We start from the raw sequence: 23,075 nt of genomic DNA on the forward strand, positions 1-23,075 counted from the left end.
TCTTCAGGGGGAGTGCGACCCCGTCCAACACAGGTTGTAGCCCTATACCCTGTTCGGCCTTGCGACTAACCAGGAGTACCTCTGTCTTGTCTGGATTCAATTTCAATTTGAATTATATAAATGTAATATTCGTTTGTGGGATTAACATAACTCAAAAACCACTGGACAAATTGACACCAGATTTGGACACAATACGCCTAACAACCCAATGTATGTCCTTCACTCAAAAAAATTGATTTTATCATTTGGGAGTTGTAGTTTCTGGGATTTATAGTTCACCTACAATCAAAGAGCATTCTGAACCCCACCAACGATGGAATTGAACCAAACTTGGCACACAGTTCTCCCATGATCAACAGAAAATACTGGAAGGGTTTGGTGGGCAGTGTCCTTTGGTTTTGGAGTTGTAGTTCACCTACATCCAGAGATCACTGTGGACTCAAACAATAATGGATCTGGACCAAACTCTACACGAATACTCAATATGCCCAAATGTGAACACTTGTGGAGTTTGGGGAAAATAGAATCTTGACATTCGGGAGTTGTAGTTGCTGGGATTTATAGTTCACCTACAATCAAAGAGCATTCTGAACTCGACCAAACCTCCCACACAGAACCTCCATGTGGGCCACAGCAACGCGTGGCAGGGGGCGGCTAGTACATTATAAATATGGGACAAAATTACCTTCAGGCGATGTGTGACAATGTACATGAGTGAAATCTGGATTTAGACTTGGGTCCCTTCTCCATGAAATATATATTCTTCTGTACTCAGGTATTCCAAAATCCGAGGGAATAAAAGGTAATTCAAAACCAAGCATTTCGGAGAAGAGGCACCCAGCCTGTACCAAGCGGTTCCCAGGGAAACAATAACAACTTCCAGGGAAGTGTGCCGCCGCGCTGATTTGACGTCATGCTTGACGGAGGGCCTTCTGGGGAGTGTAGTCTGACGTCCAGTCAAGCGCGTTGTCTGATTAGCTGGAGGCCGCGGGGGATGCCGGGAGTGGTAGTCGGGCCGGGAGCGCCATGGAGGATTCTGAGGCGGCGGGCGGCCGCTCCAAAGTGGCGCCCAGCGTGGACTTCGACCACAGCTGCTCGGACAGCGTTGAGTACCTGACGCTGAACTTCGGGCCCTTCGAGACGGTGCACCGCTGGCGCCGACTCCCGCCCTGCGACGAGTTTGTGGGGGCCCGGTAAGGAGGAGGAAGGAGGAAGGAGGGCGGCGGAGAGGGAGGCCTGGCCGAGGGGAAAGGCCTCACTCACAAGGCGGGCGAGCAGTCAAGGCCCTCTCTCTCCTCCTCCTTCTCCTTTCAGCCGCAGCAAACACACCGTGGTCGCCTATCGGGATGCCATCTACGTCTTCGGCGGAGATAACGGGTGAGGCCAGCCTCTGGTCCAGCTGCAGCTGTCATCGAGCCATGGCAGCTAAAGGGGATCAAACTGCATCAATACTACAGTGTAGATCAGGCATGGGCAAACTTCGGCCCCTCCTCCTGGTGTTTTGGACTTAACTCCCATAATTCCTAACAGCCTCAAGCCCTTAGGGGCTTGAGGCTGTTAGGAATTGTGGGAATTGAAGTCCAAAACACCAGGAGGAAGGGCCGAAGTTTGCCCATGCCTGTTTTGTTATTTCCATGTCAGGAGCGACTTGAGAAACTGCAAGTCGCTTCTGTTGTTTGAGAATTGGCCATCTGCAAGGATGTTGCCCAGGAGACACCCAGATGTTTTGATGTTTTATCATCCTTGTGGGAGGCTTCTCTCATGTCCCCGCATTTATTTATTTACCGTATTTGTATATCACCTTTCTCAGCCAGAGGTGACTCAAGGTGGTTCCTAGTCAGCACAATTTGATGCCAGAACAAATATCAAAATACAGTTAAAACCATTAATAAAACAATTCAGCCTTTAAAATGTAATATAAAAAGCAATATATCTGTCAAAACAAGATCCTCGGCATCTCCTTACTAAAATCGTTGTCCGGTTGAATTGTCAGTCATTCCATATATTTGTTTACGTCTAATTATGCTCCAGTAGAAAAAGCTTGCTTAAAGATCCAGGTCTTAATCATTTTGCGGAATGTTAGAAAGGAGGGAGTCAATCTTATATCCCAGGGGAGGGCGTTCCATAGCCAAGGGGCCACTACTGAGAAGGCTCTGTCTCACATCCCTGCCAAACTCATATGCGAGGAAGGTGGGATCGAGAGCAGGGCCTCCTCAGATGATCTTAAAGTCCTATGTGGCTCATAAGGAGAGGTAGTTTGGATAGGAAAGCTGGAACGCATGGAGAGCTGGAGCTGATAGAGAGAGCTCATCCACGCTCTCCCCGGATTTGAACCTGCAACCTGTCGGTCTTCAGTCCTGCCGGTACAACAGTTTAACCCACAGCGCCACTGGGGGCTCCACCTGTTGGTTGCTTCCCATGGCACCTCTGTAACAGCCCATAGAACAGGCTGATGGGAAATGTTTTCGATTTCTGGTTCTCTGCTATCCACAGTGTCAGGTATTCATAGAGTCGCCTTGCAGATAGTATACCCTTTTAATTTCTCCTCAAGAGACAGTCAGTAATGGGGCTAGCTTCCCACAGAGACCCCCCCATGACCAACAGAAAATACTTAAGGCCATCCAGTCCAACTCCCTTCACCAGGACAAGGAAACATAATCAAGGCCCCCCTGACATAAAGCTATCCAGCTATAGATATAGATAGATAGATATGATTCACACACACACACTTACAGTATTAAAGATTTGAAAGGGACCCCCAAAGAAGGACAATGTTATGTTGCATGTTCCAGAGTAGGCAAATCAGACAATCTTCACATCCACACTGACAAAGAAACAACAAGAAATATTGTTTACCCACAATCAGTTACATATATTAGAAACCAACACTTTCTCAATACTTTATTTTCCAGATCAGCAGACTGGGCGACAGCAAGGCATGGCAGGGGATGGCTAGTATTAAATATAAATGATGATAGATACTGTTGGCATAATATCAACACATAAATATTTAGCCTGTTATGATCAATACAATTGTTAATAGATATACATAGGTACAAGTGCTGCAATTAATATGAGGTAATGTTTTATAGTACCCGAAAATAACTTTTTCTATTTTTCTCTCTTATTCTAAAGAAAAACTATGTTGAATGACCTGTTGAGATTTGATGTGAAGGACTGTTCTTGGTGCAGGTACAACCATATTTCTAATATTTTAATATGTTTTATACATTTTTACTCATCTGAAATGAAGAGTTCTATATAAGTATCAAAGTATAAATTGTGGAAAGCCACATGATTTTCATTTCAGCTATGTACACATGCTCAGCCTAGATTGTTGTTTCTAATACCAGAATTAACTTGTAATTCTTTTGCATAAAAAGTTGTTCCTAATCATCCTTCTCATTAGTTAATTTACAACTTACCCATTCCCAAAAGCCTTGTGTAGCTGCCACTACATCGATAGGAATCAAATGCTTAGAAATCTAAAACCAACTGACCTACACTCGTAATAAAAACATCCACCAGTAGATTTCCATATATCTTGTGCCTACTACTGTAGTAGTTCAGTATCAGGTTAGTTGGATTTATAATCTCGAAACTGCCGGGGATTGCTGCTTATACTCATTAATGACCAGCATACCCCCAAAACCTACCTTTGCAGCCTGGCAACTCACCAAACAAAACGTTTTCAAGGCACTGGAAAATTATGTCTGCTGCACTCTCTTGTTTGTAGGACAGATTGAGAAGGGCAGTTGTTTCAGGAAAGCTGCTTTTCTCAATGGTTAATCCAGCTGCTGTTCTTTATTTTTCACACATCTGGCAGAATGCTCCAGATGTTATTGTCCAGCAACCAGTCTCCAGTGTTTCAAAACTACTTTGGTTGGGGTGCGGTCATGCAGGTTTTGTGAGAGTGGCACTGTTAGATATAGTTATGATAGTGAAGCTTCGTTGGCCTCCTGCATTGATGACACAGTCTCCCAACCAAAGTGTCTGCAGCAGTGTACCATTGGCTCTCTGTATCCATTGTTTCTTTTTCTGTGGATTCAACCTCCCATGGCTCAAAAATATTTAGGAGAAAGAATCCTAAAACCAAACCTTGGGTTTTCTGTGTGCTAGGCATAATCCACAGGCTGTCTCTGGCACTCATTTGAGTTGTTTGTCATTTTATCTAACAGACACCATTTTACTGTGCCAATATGAACTGGAGCATTTATAGAATTTTATATCCACAAGAGATCTTGGAACCAAACCCCAGTGGATACAGAGGACCCACTGAATTGATATTTAAATGTATTTTGAGATAAAAATAATGCTGTTTTCATGAGAGCGCTTTATTTTGGTTCTTTGTATGTTGTGCTGCGACTTGTTGGATCACACAGGGCTTTTACCACAGGAACCCCACCAGCACCTAGATATCACCACTCAGCTGTAGTCTATGGAAGCAGCATGTTTGTATTCGGTAAGTTACCTCATTTAAAATCAGCAAATTGTCCAGGAAGATACAACGTTGAAGTTTTGCAGAATTTGTGGAAGGAATCCATAGCAAAAATTTAAAACAAAAGTACTTCACAGAAGTCACAAAGTGCTTGTGGCATCATAGCTAAAGCAGATAATTACTAGTAGTGAATAGGACAACTCAAGGAATTAAGGTTGCTTTGTAATGAAAAACAAAAAACATCAGTGGAAGAAAGTAATTATGCTGTGTTATAGTAAGAGCCAACATGATTTGGGGGCATTGAATTAATTTGGATGTGAGTGTAAACTTTGGGTGCATAGAAATGAATGCTCTGGGTACATCTACAGTCAGTTAAGACAAATGTGGAGGAGCAATCCATTTTCCTGTCCCTGGTGGATGTGGTTTCTAGTTGCTGGAATAAATGATGTGAAAATCATAAATCTACTTCCTCCCTAGCTAGCTCTGTAGAGGAGTGTTTAGCTGGATTCTGTAATGGTCACAAAGCCGTACACAACAAGCAGTGTTCCTTTAAAACCTCAATTAAACCCTTAACCACCCTTAGTCCCTTTGGGGAGAGAGGGTCGGTTAAAAATAAAGTTTGATTATTATTATTAACCAGCTAAATGTATGTTTGGTTGTTTTGGAATCAACAAATAGTCTCAATTATAGAGGCTATTCTGAGCTTCATCATCATTGCCTTTGTCAGTTTAATCCCTCAGTGCTGAACAACAGTTTTGAGCAGTAGCTGCCAGTCATACTACAGTCCAAACTCTTCCTTTTATTCAGCCTATGATCAACCTTTATATCTTTGTACAATTCCTAAAGTGTTATAGTGCCAATCTGCCATCCCAGTGAAGCAGTAAGGAACCCACCGTTTTCACTTTCAAAACATGATATCTGTTTCTTCTCCTGCACCATGCTCTCGTGAAGTACAACACCTATATCTGTGGGACCAGTACCAGCAGTGTCTTCTCTAGGCATTGTCTAGGACAGGTCCTCCAGTTCAACTCTGCCATATTCTTGACCAGTGATCCTTAATTTCAATTGGGTTCACTATTATCTTGGTTCCATACATCCATACAAAGCTCTGGAATATATCCACTGTCGATACAGGAGTCAAACTGTACATAAAAATGCTGTGCTTAATCTAATAAAAATAAATATAATTTATCTATGGAATAAAATGTGTATAAAACAGGTATAATTTGTATTTCTGGCTAGAAGTGTTTTCATTCTGGAATTCAATGTATTTGGGGCTTCTGTTCTCTGCACCTCAGTTCTGCACCTCAGCTGACTTTCTTGTTTAACTATATTTTATTGCTTTATGTTAGAAACTTATATTTTCACTTTAAAATAATTTACATTATTCCCCATAATAATGTTGTTATCTAGGTGGCTATACTGGAGATATCTATTCCAATTCCAACTTGAAGAATAAAAACGATCTTTTTGAATATAAGCTTGCAACAGGTCAGTGGACTGAGTGGAAGATTGAAGGAAGGTAAGAACCTAGGCATAATGTATTGTCGAAGGCTTTCATGGCTGGAATCACTGGATTGTGGTAGGTTTTTTGGGCTATATGGCCATGTTCTAGAAGCATTCTCTCCTGATGTTTCGCCTGCATCTATGGCAAGTTTCCTCAGGGGTTGTGAGGTCTGTTGGAAATTAGGAAAATTGGGTTTGTATATGTGTGGATATAGAAATCCAATTTTCCTAGTTTCCAACAGACCTCACAATCTCTGAGGATGCTTGCCATAGATGCAGGTGAAACATCAGGAGATAATGCTTCTAGAACATGACCATATAGCGCGAAAAATCTACAGCCCAACCCATGCATATGTGTAAATCTTTAAACCAGAAATGGATTCAGGCAGCAGTAGTTTTACAGTCAGATTTTCTGTTGTCTGTGCATTAACTGATTTTATAAAAACTTAACTAAGAAATAATTAACCTACCCTTCAGTAATGAACATTTATCTTTCAAATTAATGATATAATAATAGTAGATCTATAAATATCTGAATGTGCAGATTCAAAAACAACAATCTAGCTGATTTTTGTTTTCGGTCTAGCATCTAATAATAACAGTGAATCACAGTTGCATCAGCAAATAGGTCTTGCATTAGGACACTCTTTGAATTTCTCCCTCTGAGAAATAGCCTGCAGTTTTAGGCTCCCATACTAATAATGTGATCTCCATAAACTTTAGGTTCAGCCTTTTTCTCACTGATCAAGTAAGCAACTCTTATGCCATGTTCTCAAAATGAAAGCAAAATAAGATGAAAGCAAACCCACCCAAGAAGTACTTAGGATTTATATAGTATTTATATGCTCTCTAGGAAACAAGACATATATTTGGTTTGTGTAGTAGATCATCTCTTTTTACCTGTTTTTGTTTCAGATTGCCTGTGGCCCGGTCAGCTCATGGTGCAACGGTCTATAGTGATAAACTATGGATTTTTGCGGGATATGATGGGAATGCAAGGTATGTAACGATCTTTTTATAACGGTTTTGCTCATAATAATTCATGTGATATTACAGCTACATTTGAGATACATGATGCATCTTCAATTAAAACAAGCCTCTATTAATAAACTAATAATTCACAACTTTAAACCAATTTGGTTTTATGTGGGTTCATATAAAATCCAGTTGCTCAATAAGCTGCAAACAATTGGGTCTTATTGCAACTCTCAGTATATCATTAAGGTTTGATGTTCTGCAAAATGGAGGGTAAGGGTTATCTAGTATACATTTTAAAAATATTTTAAAACAACTTTTCCTATCAATACAGGTTAAATGACATGTGGACCATTAACTTACAAGACAGAGATCTAACTTGTTGGGAAGAGGTAAGAGGAGTGAATATTTTTTAAAAATTAAAACCTTTCAATTTAGTGACTTTTTATACTTTCGTTATTGCTGGTTTTAAAAAATGTAATTGTGTCAAAATGTGGACTGGCTCCATCAAACCATTTTCTGCAATAAGCTTGTCAGTTTTTAATGTGCCCCAAGACTCATTGTTGTTAAATAAAGTGAAGTTTAACTAATTTCAATTTATAAAACAAGAAATTCTGTGTAAATGTTTTTGAGGAGATTTCATGCCAACAAAAGATGATGATGATGATGATGATGATGATGATGATGATGATATTAATACTCATGCAACGTAATCCTGTGCATATTTCCTCAGAAATTCATATGAGTAACATTGCTTGATCCTAGATAGGTGTGTATAGGATTGCAATAATATTTTGTGTATTTAGACTGTATCTAGATGATAAAGTAGGTAAGGGGGAATCCTGAAATTTGGAGAGTGTTTGAGACTTGTAGATGTGTCTTGAGTGAGTGAATTGTACACTATCTGGATTTTATTTTTAGATAAATTGGTTTTGGATTATTACTGACCCTTCTCTCCAAATCCTCCACTAGAGAATGTTATAGTTTGTGGATGTAACAGAAGAAATACATCAATAGATCGTATTTTCAGTTGAGATGCATTTGGAACTCAGTAATGTAATGCTAAATTCAATTAATCCCAATTAATTCAGTAGAATTTACCTTAAGTGTTGGTAATCAAGTCCCATTTATTCACCTTGGGTCGTGTCATGGTACATAATCGTAGCGCTGAGATTCCACTTCAGTTGCCTGATTCCATGCTTTGGAAACCTGGGATTTGAAGTTAGGAGAGGCATATTTAGCATTCTCATTTGGCTTGCTCCAGGGGCTCATTGAAATACAAATCCCAGGATACCATAACATACTGCCATGGTGGTTATAGTGGAATTACCATAATTGTGTAACATGCTTAACTGGGAATAACAGCCTGGAGTTTGATACAATTTATTGTAGCATTGAAAAAAAGTAGTGAACCTGCTAAAAATATTATTGGCACACATTTTTTTGTAAAATAAAGCACATCATTTGTAATGTTGAGTGCAGAAACTCAAAAGTGTGCATTAAATGACCCCCATTAACCTTAACCACAACTCTGCGCCAACTGTTAACTCTCAGTGCAGTGGAATGCTAATTGAAATAAAAAAATTACACACAGCCTACTCAATGTGATGTATTTTATTCCAAGCATGAGATTTAACTCCTTTATTGGAGATGGTTTTAAAAAAGTTTTATTTAGTCTTATTGAACTAATTACAAAGTGCTTTTGAAGTAACTAAAGATCAGCTGTTTTTATGACACTGATACATGGTAAAATAAGCTCAGAGCCCATCCTTTCTTTTTTTAACATGCACTAGTGTTTTTCTTTAGATCCTTGCTTTATATTCCATAATAGATGGTACCTTAAGTACCTAAGACAGCCTATAAGTATCTATATCCATTTATCTGGGAGTTAGTCTCATTAAATTTAATAGGATTTATGTCTGGGTAGATGTATACAAGGTTTGCAGCAAGTTGCTAATAAGATCTTGGGACTGGATACATTTTTGGCACATTACTGACTTCATGGTTTGTTAATCTTTGTATTGTGACAATATAAGCAGGATAGGTTGTGATTCAGATGTTAAATTGACAGTTGTTCTACCATGTATACATTCGCACAAGCAATTTATTTTGTGTTGCTATTTTTCAGATTAAACAGACTGGCGAGATTCCTCCTTCGTGTTGCAATTTTCCTGTAGCTGTTTGTAAAGAGAAGATGTTTGTTTTTTCAGGCCAGAGTGGAGCAAAGATCACCAATAATCTTTTTCAGTTTGAATTCAAGGAAAAAACGTGTGTATGAAAAATAACTAAGCAGCACTGAATGATTGTCAAGCATAGGTTGTATGACCATCTGTCAGGGGTGCTTTGATTGTGTTTTCCTGCATGGCAGGGGGTTGGACTGGATAGCCTTTGTGGTCTCTTCCAATTTTATGATTCTATGATCCTAAAAAAATATTTTTCAGGATATAAATAGTTGAGTTACTTACTGTCGCTTCCACAATAATAATTACCTATTATGGAAAAGACCTGTAGAGAAAATTATAATAGTAATAAAACTAGGAAGAGGGGGCACAAGCTGTGGTAAAATTCTTATTAGACTACATCTATTGGCTACCCATATACTGTACATTAATTTTTTGGAGATATTTTTATTTCAGTGTTGAGAATGGTCCCTCCATTAATGCAGAGTGCACCCATTCCATGTACAGTTTCTATGTTACCTGATGACCATCCTTCTGTTGACAATCCTTTTAAAATTATTTATATTAATATTTTTATGTTCTTTAGGATCTAATCCTCATATGATAGAAACATTACAAACCCAGAGCCATTTTCAAAGCATTACCTACCTTGTAGGATTTGCCAGAGCTTCAGTGCTGCAGGCATAGCCTTTGAAAGCCTGTGGTACTTTTATGTGATGATGATTTTGTGGTGTAAGGTTTTGTTGATGCAGTGATGTACACCTGTTAATATTAGATCTGAAGACCAGAGCTCCCTTGAATTCTCTTCAATGTAATTCAGACCCAAGATATTTCCTTTGGACAGTTTTAGTCTCCTGTATGATGTTACTAATAAATAATATCTCATGCTATTGGCGGATCTTTCTAAGAGTTGGAACCAGAAAGCTGAAATACTATAGCACTTGGGTTGCTGTGAGTTGTCCAGACTGTATGTCCATGTTCCAGAAGCATTCTCTCCTGACGTTTCGACCACTGAATGGCAGCAAGTGAAAGAAGACTTAAGCAACTTGTGATAATGAATTGACCTGGACTTGGATTTTGGATTCTGATTTTTAATAGGAATGTTTTAATCTATTGTTTTAATTATTGTTTTAATATTTTTAATGTATTGTTGAATGTTTTATGATGCTGGCATCCTGTGGTGCTTCTGTGAGCCCCCCCCCCGGGGGTGTGTGTGTGAGAAGGGCAGGGTATAAATATAGGAAGTAAATAAATAAATAAGGTATCCACGAAGGTTGTGAGGTATTTTGGAAACTAGACAAGGGAGGTTTATATATTTGTTGAAGGTCCAGGGTGGGAGAAAGAACTCTTGTCTGTTGGTGGCAGGTGTGGATGTTGCAATTAATCACCTTGACTAGTATTGCAAAGCCTTACAGTTTCAAGGCCTGGCTGCTTCCTGCCCAGTGGAATCCTTTGTTGGGAGGTGTTAGCTAGTCCTGATTGTTTCTTGTCTGGAATTCCCTTGTTTTCAGAGTGTTATTCTTTATTTACTGTCCTAATTTTAGAGTTTTTTTTAATACTGGTTGCCAGATTTTGTTAATTTTAATGGTTTCCTCTTTTCTGTTGTAATTGTCCACATGCTTGTGGATTTCAATGGCTTCTTTGTGTAGCCCGATATAGTGGTTGTTAGAGTGGTCCAGCATTTCTGTGTTCTCAAATAATATGCTATGTCCAGGTTAGTTCATCAAGTACTCTGCTATGGCTGACTTTTCTGGAAGTCAGAGTCTACCGTATACCATGCAGTTGTGGACAAGTCTAAATGGGGACCACTAAACTCAGCGCCCAAGTACGAATGAAGGAATATGTAAGGCACTGCAGACTAACTAAACCAAAGAAGTGGTGGGCAAAACATCAGGAGAGAATGCTTCTGGAACATGGCCATATTGCCTGGAAAACTCACAGCAACCCAGTGATTCCGGCCATGAAAGCCTTCGTCAAGTATAGCACTTCTCCACTCAGGACCCAAATACCATGAATTGATCCCTTCTTCCCCCCTCCCCTTTTGTAGGCATGTGTAATTTATCTCATTTACACTATGCACATTTAATACATCTAGTTATTAATTTCTTTCTCCAACAATGTAATATGTTTTAGTGGCTTGCAAACAACCCCCGTGTAAGAGAAGCTACAAAGAAGACAGTGTCATCTTATACATAGTTTGTCAGATATAAGTCCTGTTGCATTTATTGGGAATTACTTCCTAATTCTGTTTAGAGTTGCAGTCTAAATATTCATGATCTTGTAGGCAAAATTTGTGAAGCAGTTATTACAAAGAAAGGAAAATGTTAGCCAGAAATGATGCATAACCAGTTGGATTGCAGTCTGCAGTGACTGAACACAAATGCAAAGATTAAACAGTGAAATATATTTGATTCAACCTTTCTCTAAGGATTGAGATACTGAAAATTACCGTGGGTTTTATCCCTGGAGAAAGATGGGTTATAGAGTAAATAATCATTTTGTAACTTGCCTTTATTTTCTAATATCAGCTGGACAAGAATTCCTACTGAGCACTTGCTACGAGGCTCTCCTCCTCCTCCCCAAAGAAGATATGGCCACACAATGGTTGCCTTTGATCGCCATCTCTACGTGTTTGGCGGTGCTGCAGACAACACATTGCCTAATGAGCTTCACTGTTATGATGTGGATTCTCAGACCTGGGAAGTCATCCATGCAAGTCCCGATAGTGAGGTAAAAAAGTTTCGTTTTTGATTACTTTTTTAACCGTTCAAGTATCACTTAGACACTGAAGTACTTGTAAGTGGGATGCACGGGCCGCACCATTATTTCCTACTGGACTTTAGTGATTTTTATGTTTTGTTATTTCTTTGTTGTTGTTGTCTTAATAGAAGGGGATGAGGTGAGATCACTGTTCCGTTTTGGGTTTTAGTCATAGAGAACTTGCTCAGATGTGATGGAGATAAAGCTCTTTTATCTTTTGTATTGTAAGGAAAAAGGTATTTGTAGATTGATCTTTTCTGCCCTGCATGTCATTCTCTGGATTGTGCAGAGACGTAATCCATGTCATGTGACAGCAAGAATCAAAGGAAGGAAGGAGACATTCTTTCATATGTGTGATAGCTACAATACCTATGCAGTTTCTCTCATTCCTTCTAGTTGCCAACTGGAAGATTGTTCCATGCTGCAGCTGTCATTTGTGATGCAATGTACATTTTTGGTGGAACAGTGGATAATAATATCAGGAGTGGAGAAATGTATAGATTTCAGGTAATATGTAAAAACATTTTGTGTAATCAAGTTTAATCAAAGACTAATTCCTTTTTAAAGGCTTTATGTTTACTTTTGTCTTCATGCTAAACTGCAGTGAGCAGAAGGAAATACAAGGCCAACTGTTTTCAATTATTTTTAAGCCATTTAAAAAACTGCTTTCAAGCATGAGTTTGTAATTAGGAAGAATGTGTGTAAGTATGCATAAAACACTCTGACCAGTATTCAGAGCCTTAGATAAAAAAGAAAGGTTTTTTTTCCCAAAAAGATGGGACATGGTTGTCCTAGGCTTGCCCAGGTCATTGGCAGATAACAGACGTGTTTAGCAGTGTACTGTATTAATTTTTGTTGCAGTTGGATGGCTTCTGAGATCTGGAACCAGTATAGTATATTCTTTTATGTGACCATAAAATCTTGGTAATGTGATAAAAGTGTTTCCTGCTCTGCCTAACTAACTGAGGACTAATTCAAAAATGCTAGTGGGCAGCATTGATTTTGAATACAGAGAATCTGTGATGTTTCAAACCTGCAGTTAATATAATGCAACAGTACAATTAATGTCAACTTCTTTTCCAGCGTTTAACAAAACTTTAATTTTTATTTTCAGTTTTCTTGTTATCCAAAATGTACTTTACATGATGACTATGGGAGACTCTGGGAAACCAGGCAATTCAGTGATCTGGAATTTGTTCTTGGAGAGGTGCGTTCCAATGAAAATGCTGAACACACTAGAGATGGAAAAGAAATTCCAAAATGTTTTTGTTTTTGTTTATATCTTATTGAAATAATATCCAGAACAATGCTATTAGCATAATTCTTCGTCCCTTTCAATTATTTTAAAATGTATATATGTTAAGAGTGCTATTGATAAAGAAATGTTTCATTGCATCTATCTACTACAAAGCAAGTAAAGAAATATACTGAAAGCTTTGAATTTATGACCAGGTTGCCGTGATGTAATTTAGAAGATGGGAAACTGAGAACTATATATTTTTTGTCATCGCTTCTCTTCATTTTATGTATAGTTACTGGATTTTAAAGATGTCAGTAAATACATAATAACTGGTATCAGCATAATTGATTGAGAAATACAGTTAAAGGTCATTTTTAAATTCATGTTGTCAATTATGGATCTGTTTGTTTTCATAACATGGGTACTCTTCATGCCCTCTTTGCAATCTCATGCATTGGTTCTACACTGGGTCTGTTCCAGAAGATTCTACATACCCAGGCTAGTTTTGGAGAGTCTCTCTCCCATCCTTTACTCACACAACCAAAGGGGCAAGAATTTCCCACTCAGGTTCTTTCCCTATAATACAGAAAGAGCATCTGTGAATATTGCTTGGGTCTTATTAGAAGAAAAAGTCCATTGTATTACATCAATTGTATTACCTTTTGAAGTTCAGAAGCTTCTTTGTCAAGCAAAAGATGGTAAAAACCATGCAAGGAAAGGAAAATGACACTGTTACAATTCCACAGCACATGTGGTGCTGTGAAATGGCATAGAAAGATGGTCTGTAAAATGAAAAACCATATCCCTAATGGCCATGAGCTTATTTGGGACAAAGACAAGATAGGAAATAAAGTTTAGTGTTTATTTATTCATTTAAAACATTTATATCCCACCCTTCTCACCCTGAAAGGGACTCAGGGTGGAGCACAACATACAAATGGCAAACATTCAGTTCCGGGTCATAAATAGATTATATACATACATAAACATTAAAATCATTTATCTTGACATTAAAATCCACTGTTTAAACCATTTTGATCGTCCACAAGCGTTCGATTTGAAGATAAATTATGTCCCCCACAAAAAACATGCCTGAGGCAGAACTCAGATTTTAAGGAAGTTACTTCATATTTAAACATTTGGTAATTGCTATGCAGATGCTGAACCCATGAGTGACTGCACTCGGAGGACTACTGAGAGAACAACAGTTGCTGTTTCAGCAACCTGTCTTTTTTTTTCAAAAAGAAAAGAACTATATGATTACAATCTATCAAATCTTAAAACAGTCTGCCAAAAATACAGGTTCTTTTTCTCTATTCTGCGCAGAAAGAAGAGAGAGTTCGAGGGCATACTGTCATTGTCACTGCTCGCTGTAAGTGGCTCAGAAAGAAAATTACGCAAGCAAAAGAACGGTTGAAACAGGTATGATTTGCAGAGAAATGGATTTTAGACTCCCAGTCCTCGCAGAGGATGTACTGTATGGTGTGGAGGGGAGGGGGGGAGGAACCAAGCCTTGCTCTCAAACATCCCAAAACACTCATCAGCACCACAGCGCTTTGTGTGTTGAGGACAAAGGTCTGCAGAAGGTTTTGTAACAGCATTTGGCTAAACAGTTCAGTCCTGCCTTATCAAAGTGAAACTGACAAGTACATGGAGACATTGTGATTCCTTCCAACTCCTATTTATTTATTTATTTATTTATTTATTTATTTGCTTTACTTGTATACCGCAGTTTCTCAGCCTAACAGGCGACTCAACGCGGTTTACAACAAGGATAAGATCAATCAACGATATACAATTTAAAACCATTAGAGCACAATATACAATATTGACACAACAATAACAACACAATGCATCTCATAACTAGAGTCGTGATCCAAATTCGTCGTCCATATTTTCATTCCTGTAATCGTCACATTCATTGCACTGATTAACCAAATACCTGTTCAAACATCCAAGTTTTTAATCTCCTTCGGAACACCATTAGCGAGGGGGCTGATCTTACCTCCATGGGAAGGGCGCTCCACAGCCGAGGGGCCACCACAGAAAAGGCCCTGTCTCTCGTCCCCGCCAGCCGCACCTGTGAAGCAGGTGGGATAGAGAGCAGGGCCTCCCCAGAAGATCTTAGGGTCCTGGCGGGCTGATAGGCAGAGATACGTTCGGATCGGTAGCTTGGGCCAGAACCGTTTAGGGCTTTAAAGGCCAACGCCAGCACTTTGAATTGAGCCCGGTAGCAAATCGGCAGCCAGTGGAGCTGGTGCAGCAGAGGAGTGGTATGCTCCCTGCGCTCCGCTCCTGTTAGTATCATGGCTGCCGAGCGTTGGACTAGTTGAAGCTTCCGAGCCGTCTTCAAAGGCAACCCCACGTAGAGAGCGTTGCAGTAGTCTAAACGGGATGTAACCAGAGTGTGGACTACCGTGGCCAAGTCCTACAATTCTGTGATTTGATTCCTAGCTGACATGTTGTGTACTTCTGGTCAGTTGCACTGAAATATTTGGGAATTGATATTTAAATAGTCACTACTTATTTAGCTCTCCAGATTTTTACATGAATGCCTGAACAGGGTTGTTTGGTCTAGAAAAAGCATATTCTTAGTTTTATTAACAAACATTATGTAGAGCAGTGGTTCTCAACCTGTAGGTCCCCAGGTGTTTTGGCCTACAACTCCCAGAAATTCCAGTCAGTTTACCAGTTGTTAGGATTTCTGGGAGTTGAAGGCGAAAACATCTGGGGACCCACTGGTTAAGAACCACTGATGTAGAGGAAAGCATTATTTTCCATAGATAGATAGATAGATAGATAGATAGATAGATAGATAGATAGATAGATAGGGTTGGTGTAAACATTTCCCTTGATACTTTTGTATGAGTGCATGGAGGAATAGATTTTAGAAACTGCTATACATAGCATGGGAGCCCTTGGTGGTGCAGCGGTTTAAACTGCTGAGCTGCTGAACTTGCTGACCAAAAGGTCAGCAGCTCAAATCCAGGGAACAGGGTGAGCTCCCGCTGTTAGCCCCAGCTTCTACCAACCTAGCAGTTCGAAAACATGCAAATGTGAGTAGATCAATAGGTACTGCTCTGACAGGAAAGTAATGATGCTCCATGCAGTCATGCTGGCCACGTGACCTAGGAGGCGTCTATGGACAATGCTGGCTCTTCGGCTTAGAAATGGAAATGAGCACCAATCCCCAGAGTCCGATATGACTAGACTTAATGTCAGGGAAAATCTTTACCGACTTTTATACATAGCAAGATTAGGATTGTGTAGAATTGGTTCTTCCTTCTTGTTATACTAGAAATCTAAGCAAGAACTTGATGAAGAAGGACAAGGGTCACCACAGAAGGAAGCAGCTGGCAGCAGTGTCAAACTCTGCCACCCGCAACCCCTGCTGGAAGTGACTATCCGGGAAGCTGAAGCCCAGCCATTTGAGGTGCTCATGCAGTTCCTCTACACAGACAAAATCAAATATCCACGGAAAGGTAGGTTATTTCTTGGAGGAGCAGCATGCATTTTTTCTTACTCTGCTTCTTCCTGGGTTGTTTCTTGCAGATACTCATTGCCTGCAATTATGTTAAGGGGCTCAAGTGTTTGAATTATATTTGAATATTAGGCTACTAAAATCCAATGAGAGCAATGTGTTAATATCAAGCTCAAGATCTTAACTCCTTTCCCAACCTGTAATTACAGCTTCTACCCACCTTTATCATCATCCTCATCCTCGTCATTTTTCTTTTTATCCTGCCTTTCTCCCTGTGGGAACTCAGGGCGGTTAACAACCACATGCAATCTAATCACTATTGAAAACAAAGCAAATACAAACATTTAAAAAAAATTAAATAATAATATATGACTATACAATTAAAACAATAAATACAAATAAAATTATTTGAAATTTCATTTAAAATTCACAATTATATAGAATGAATTTATTTTTGTATTGTTCAGGGCATGTGCAAGATGTTCTGCTAATCATGGATGTCTACAAATTGGCCCTTAATTTCAAGCTTTCACGGTTGGAACAGCTGTGTGTCCAGTACATTGAGGCCTCAGTAGATCTCCAGAATGTGCTTGTGGTGTGCGAGAATGCCAACAAACTTCAGCTAGATCAGCTCAAGGTAAGTTTTGTGGAAGACTATGAACAAAAGTTTATTGAAAGCAGTTTTTCCAGGTAGCATTAAATCCATAGATGTCATGTGAAAAACTGGTTCTTCAGTATCTGACCCCATATCAGTGATTTTGAAATGTCCTCCCTTTTAGTGAGTTACAGTACTAGGCCTGTTGGTTTTCAGCTGCACTCATCATAATGGGAAGTATCTATAGAGTTGTCCTACTTCCATAAGTATTTTATTTGTTCCAGCTGTTGTTGAGTCAGCAAATGTGTGCAGTTTGAGCAGTTTGTGCTTACAGGAGCTTTCTGTACATTGCTAGGAGAGAAAACTGCAGCCATTGGAAATAACAGTGAATTAAAAATGATTGAGTCACAGGAACTAAAGCAGGAGATGTTCAAGATGAAGTGTTTTCCTCAATACAGAGTTTTAGGCCTACAACATAATCCAAAATCAAAGTGGACAAAGCTAGATTTGTTTTAATACTATTACTAATAGTTGATACATGTAAAGATGTCCAAAACTTCTACCTTTTACTTAATTCTTTAGCTAGCTTAGATTTTAAATTGCATTGTTTTTACTACTGTTCACCTCTGTGATTCTTTTTAAGAGAAAAAAACTGGTAGTAATAATAATAGTAAAGGTAAAGGTTTCCCCTGACATTAAGTCTAGTTGTGTCTGACTCTGGGGGGTAGTGCTCATCTCCATTTCTAAGCCGAAAAGCCAGCATTGTCTGTAGACACCACCAAGGTCATGTGGCAGGCATGACTGCATGGAGCACTGTTACCTTCCCATCAGAACGGTACCTATTGATCTACTCAAATTTGCATGTTTTCAAACTGCTAGTTTGGCAGAAGCTGGGCCTAATAGCAGGAGCTTGCTCTGCTCCCCATATTCGAACTGCCAACCTTTCGATCAGCAAGTTCATCAGCCGAGTGGTTTAACACTTGCACCACCATAATAATAATAATAATAATAATAATAATAATAATAATAATAGTAATAGTAATAACAACAACAACATAACTCTATTTAAACAGTGGAAGACTTGTAGAAAAAATATGCCAAATACAATTTTATTTATTATATTTATTTATACCTCACTTTACCTCTCCCAGAGGGGACTCAAAGTGACTTAACAGAAAAGGATTTGCATACAATTTAAAATATACACATATACAAACATTAAAACAAAATTAAATATAAACAGTATTAAAAATTCCACAATTAAAAGCCATTAAAACATATTCAAAGTGAAAAACCACAGCACTCCCTGAATTGATCTTTTGTTTTTGTTTTCTTACTATTTTACAAAGTAGTGGTGTTTGTTCAAGTAACAATTAATGTTGTTTTCTCCTAGGAACACTGTCTGAATTTTGTGGTGAAAGAATCACACTTTAATCAGGTGATAATGATGAAAGAGTTTGAACACCTGTCTTCAGCTTTGATAGTGGAAATAGTACGCAGAAAGCAGCAGCCTCCACTTCGAACACATTCTGACCAACCTCTTGATATTGGTAAGGTTCTTACATATATGTCAATAAAGATCCAAATCTTGGTCATGAATACCTTCAGTTGTTCTAGTTTAATACTGCTTGCATGGCTTGTTTAACTGTCACAACAGTCCAGTGAAGGAGTACTATCCTCAAAGAAGCAGAGTCTTGATATACAGTTTATCTAAAATCATAAGTGTATTGTTGTGGGAAACAAAATTGGATAGTTGGCTTCCTCGTATTGATGACCTGAGAGATAAACTGATGCTACATTCTGCTAAAGGACCTTAGAATGAAATAAATTCATCTTCCCATCTGTTGATGGCTCTAGTAAATTGACTGAGTGATACAGCAATTTATACAAATTATGAGCTGAAATACCATAAACAGAGAATGCTACTGGTTCTGCCAATGTGTTTATTCCAGTTGTCTCTCTTTGTTTAATGTTGATAGAATCTCCTCTTTAAACCTAAAGCCAGAGTGATTTACAGGGGATAATCCTTGGACAAAACTATGAGAGGAAAGAGAAAAATTCCCTGGTAGTCCATCTGCAATTGTAAATAATCTTTTCAAGTATATATGCTAATCTCTTACATTACTGATGATGATCCATTCACTGAAAATGAAAGCATGCTATCTGAGGGGATATAATCTAAAAACCTTCCTTCTTCCCTAGATTACTTCGGTCCAGCTTTCTATGAACTATATAGTAACTCATAACTGTTTTATGTTTCTAGTTTTTTGCTTTTGCCAGTGTATAGAAAATCTTTTATCGGTTACCCATTCTTAGCTGATCGATGTGTGTTTTTTTTACTAGCAAGAATGAATCAGAGAAAATTTTAACAATTGACTTTTCACCTTTATCATAAGGTATAATAATATTAATAAAATACATAACCAGTATTTTCTTATTCATATGACTGCAATGTTTCAAATGGTTTTTAAAAAATATTTGAGTCCAAGGTGTACTTACTTCAGTTAAAGGGAGCTATAATAAACCCTAATGGTAAGGAAGATGCTGTTCTCTAGCAGTGCAGCAACATATTTATATTTTTGTATCTCATACAGAGATTGTCTTGTAGTTGTGTATAAATTAGGTTCACAGTCTCTAACAGTTTTATGCTTCCTAAACATTTTTTTAAAAGCAAGGTCACACACAAAATTTTATTTTGAAAATTCACATTCTAAATTGTCTTTTGTTTTCATGTCTGAATTTCAAGTTTACTATCTTTAAGCTCTGCAGTAGCCAGTGTATCATAGACTTATATTAGATTATTGAATGTATGCTTTAACACAAAATACATTGCCCATTATCTACCGTATTTACTCAAATCTAATGCCCATCTTTTTTGGCTTAATTGTTTAGCCAAAATTGAGATGCACATTAGATTTGATGGCGCATTACAATTGTGCTCCTGAAGGTGTCTTTGTTCCTCCACCAGGTGAGACTAGTGAACTCACCAGCCTCCACCTGATGGTGAAGCAGGGGCTTCCCTCCCCAAGCCTTTCTCCTTTGCCTCTCAGCTGAGAGACGAAGGAAAAACGGTGCCCCTTTCCCTCCCCAAGCAATTTCTCCTTCGTCCCCCAACTTGGAGGTCGAAGGAGAAATAGCTTCCTTTCCCTCCCCAGTCATTTCTCGCTTTCGCAGCACGAGTTGAAGCAGGAGGCGCCGCTGTCCAGCAGTAGCAGCTTTGCTCTGCGTCTCCTGCTGAAACTCCTGCTGCAAAAGCAAGAAATGACTGGGGAGGGTAAGGGAGCTCTCCTCTCCTCCTCCTCCTCCTAATCCTCTTCTCTGGTGAGCAGAGGTGAAGGGGGCATGCACTCGGTTCAGAGGAGGAAGCAGCGGCCTTGTTTTGTGGCAGGCACCCCCCCCCCTTTTAACCTTCTTTCTGTCCTTTCCACCGTTCCCTCCCTTTCTTTTCTTTCCTTCCTTTCCTTCTTTCTTTCTCTCTCCCTTCCACCCTTCCCTCATCTTACCTTCCTTCCTTCCTCCCTTCCTTTCCCTTCCCTTCCGCCCTTCTGCCCTCTTGTCATCCATCTCTCCCTCTTCCTTTTTCTTTCCTTTCTATCTCTTTCCTATCCCCTTTTCATTCCTCCTCCTCTTTATTTTCTTTCTGCCCTTACTGCTTTCTTTTCTTTTCTTCCTTTCCTCTTTTCCTCTCATCCCTTTCTTCCTTTTTTCCTTCCTTTCTTCTTTTCCTTCCTTACTTCCATTTTCCCTCTTCTTACCTTTTCCTCCTTTCTTTTCCATCCTTCCTCTTTTCTTACCTTCTATCTTCCATACATCTTCTTCTTTCTTCCTTCTCATCCTTTTTTCTTTTCCTCTCTCATCCTTTTCTTTCTTCCTTTTTCCTTACTTTCCTTCCCTCTTTTCTTCTTCCTTCCATTTCTTCCCATTTTTCTTTCCTCCCTCCCTCCCTCCCTCCCTCCCTCCCTCCCTCCCTCCCTCCCTCTTTTCTTACCTTTCTATTTTCTATCTTCTTCTTTCTTCCTTCTCACCTTTTTTCTTTCTCCCTCAGCCTTTTCTTCTTTTCTTCCTTTCTTCTTTTTCTTCCTCCCTTCTTTCCCTTTTCCTATTTCTTTCTTCCCATCTTTTTCTTCCTACCTCTCTCCATCCCACCCTGTTCCCTTCCCTTCCCTTCCAATTTCTTCCTTTCTCTTTTTTTTGTAACCTCCATCCATCTCCTTTCGTCCTTTTCATCCTCCTTTTTTTCTTTTCCTTCCATCTTTCTTCCAATTTCCTCCTGTCTTCCTTTCTTTCCCATCTTTCCATTAAGTATTACCTGTTACTTTTTCCGTTGCTGGAAGATTTGATTATCTAACACTTCTTATTTTTGAAGAAGGCATTCTAAACACACAGCAACTGTAATGCACACTTTTTTGGAACAAATTACAAAAAGTGCACTTTTTGCCACTGCACATTATATTTGGCAGCAAATACTTTTTTTGGTTTCAGGGTTTTGAAAATGTAGGTGTGCAGTAGATTTAAGTAAATACGGGTAATATGCTTGATGGCTATTAGCTGATAAGCAACATTTTAGGATACATTTGACCTCAAATGATTTATTGTGTAAAAAACTTTCTAGCCTTAAGAATTACAAGTAACTTTTTTGCTTGTCGTTACTCAAATTATCTGATTTGACTGTGGTTGACTGAGCTCACTCAGCCATGTTCTTGTAGGTGTTCCCAGCCATGCACTTAAAGTTAAATGTGTAAGTCTCTTACTGTTTGGGCCAGTATTTGTTACTCTTGTTCCCTTCATGTTCTTCCTTAGGAACCTCCTTGGTTCAGGATATGAAAGCTTATCTGGAAGGTGCTGGATTAGAATTTTGTGATATTATTCTACTCTTAGATGGCCACCCAAGACCTGCTCATAAAGCTATTCTTGCAGCCCGCTCCAGGTACGTCCACTCAAATATGTTGTCCACTAATGCAGACAATGCCCTTCTGGGTGATAGAATATTATTTTCTCTTATGTGTTGGCTCTGTAAGATTGGAAGCGGCCCTCAGGCATACATGTTTCTTCCTTGCTGCCCTTGTGTTTCTTATCACTTATAGAAATAAACATCTAAATCATGATTACTTCTGTTTTCAGAATCTCCCTTAAATCTAGATGTGGGAGTTTTGTTTTTCTTTCAAGGTCTGAGTTTCTGTGTAACCAAAATTCCAAGGTTAATGATTCAACCAATTTTGCCTTTCATAAAATCATAGAATTCAAAGGGACTTCATAGGCCATTGAACCCAACCCCCTGTTCAATTCAGCTGAAATATCCCTAGCAGGTAGCTGTCCAGCCTCTTTTTGAAGACCTCCAGAGAAGGAGACCCCCACACCTCTCTTAACAGTTTGCTGTACTCCTCTTCCTGTCAAGAAGTCCCTTCTCATGTTTAATCAAAATCTATTTGCATGTAACTTACAACCATAACTTACAACCTGGTCCTACCTCTGGAGCAGCAGAGAGCAGTCCTGCCTCTTCCCCTCTGTGGTATTTAAAAAGCGCAATCATATTCCATACACCCAGTCTTCTCTTCGCCAAGCAGTCCATGCCCAGCTTCTTCAACCTTTCCTCATATGTTTTGTTTCCCATACTTCTTACCATGCTTGTTATCCTTCTCTGAACCTGCTCCAAGTTGTCTATATCTCTCTCAGAATTTCAAAAATAAACAAACTACTCCAGATGAGCCTGGCCAGTCCAGAATTATAGTGGCATTATTACTTCCCTTGACTTTGAAACAATGCTTCTGTTAATGCAGGCTAAAATAGCATTCGCCTTTATTGCTATGGTATTGCAGTCCTGGCTCATGTTCAGTTATGATCAACAATAACCCTTAGGCCCTTTTCACATGTAATACTGCTAAGTTGGGTATCTAACATCC

General features: G+C 39.0%; 1 protein-coding gene across 3 annotated transcripts in view; it reads left to right on the plus strand.

The window, feature by feature from the left end:
• Positions 1-989: 989 nt before the first annotated feature.
• Positions 990-23,075, plus strand: part of LZTR1 (leucine zipper like post translational regulator 1) — a 29,123-nt gene continuing 7,037 nt past the window's right edge. For all 3 annotated transcript variants that reach the window (XM_060772433.2, XM_060772435.2, XM_060772434.2), the window contains exons 1-16: positions 990-1,193; positions 1,315-1,377; positions 3,136-3,192; positions 4,383-4,462; positions 5,852-5,960; positions 6,860-6,943; positions 7,254-7,311; positions 9,048-9,187; positions 11,628-11,829; positions 12,256-12,366; positions 12,974-13,066; positions 14,426-14,521; positions 16,398-16,581; positions 17,048-17,217; positions 18,569-18,725; positions 21,976-22,102. In XM_060772433.2, the coding sequence (XP_060628416.2) occupies positions 1,027-1,193; positions 1,315-1,377; positions 3,136-3,192; positions 4,383-4,462; positions 5,852-5,960; positions 6,860-6,943; positions 7,254-7,311; positions 9,048-9,187; positions 11,628-11,829; positions 12,256-12,366; positions 12,974-13,066; positions 14,426-14,521; positions 16,398-16,581; positions 17,048-17,217; positions 18,569-18,725; positions 21,976-22,102 (1,898 nt within the window). In that variant the 5' untranslated portion in view covers positions 990-1,026. The remainder of the gene's footprint in view (positions 1,194-1,314; positions 1,378-3,135; positions 3,193-4,382; positions 4,463-5,851; positions 5,961-6,859; positions 6,944-7,253; positions 7,312-9,047; positions 9,188-11,627; positions 11,830-12,255; positions 12,367-12,973; positions 13,067-14,425; positions 14,522-16,397; positions 16,582-17,047; positions 17,218-18,568; positions 18,726-21,975; positions 22,103-23,075) is intronic.

The sequence above is a fragment of the Anolis sagrei genome, chromosome 4 (assembly GCF_037176765.1).
Source record: "Anolis sagrei isolate rAnoSag1 chromosome 4, rAnoSag1.mat, whole genome shotgun sequence".
Classification (NCBI taxonomy): Eukaryota; Metazoa; Chordata; class Lepidosauria; order Squamata; family Dactyloidae; genus Anolis; species Anolis sagrei.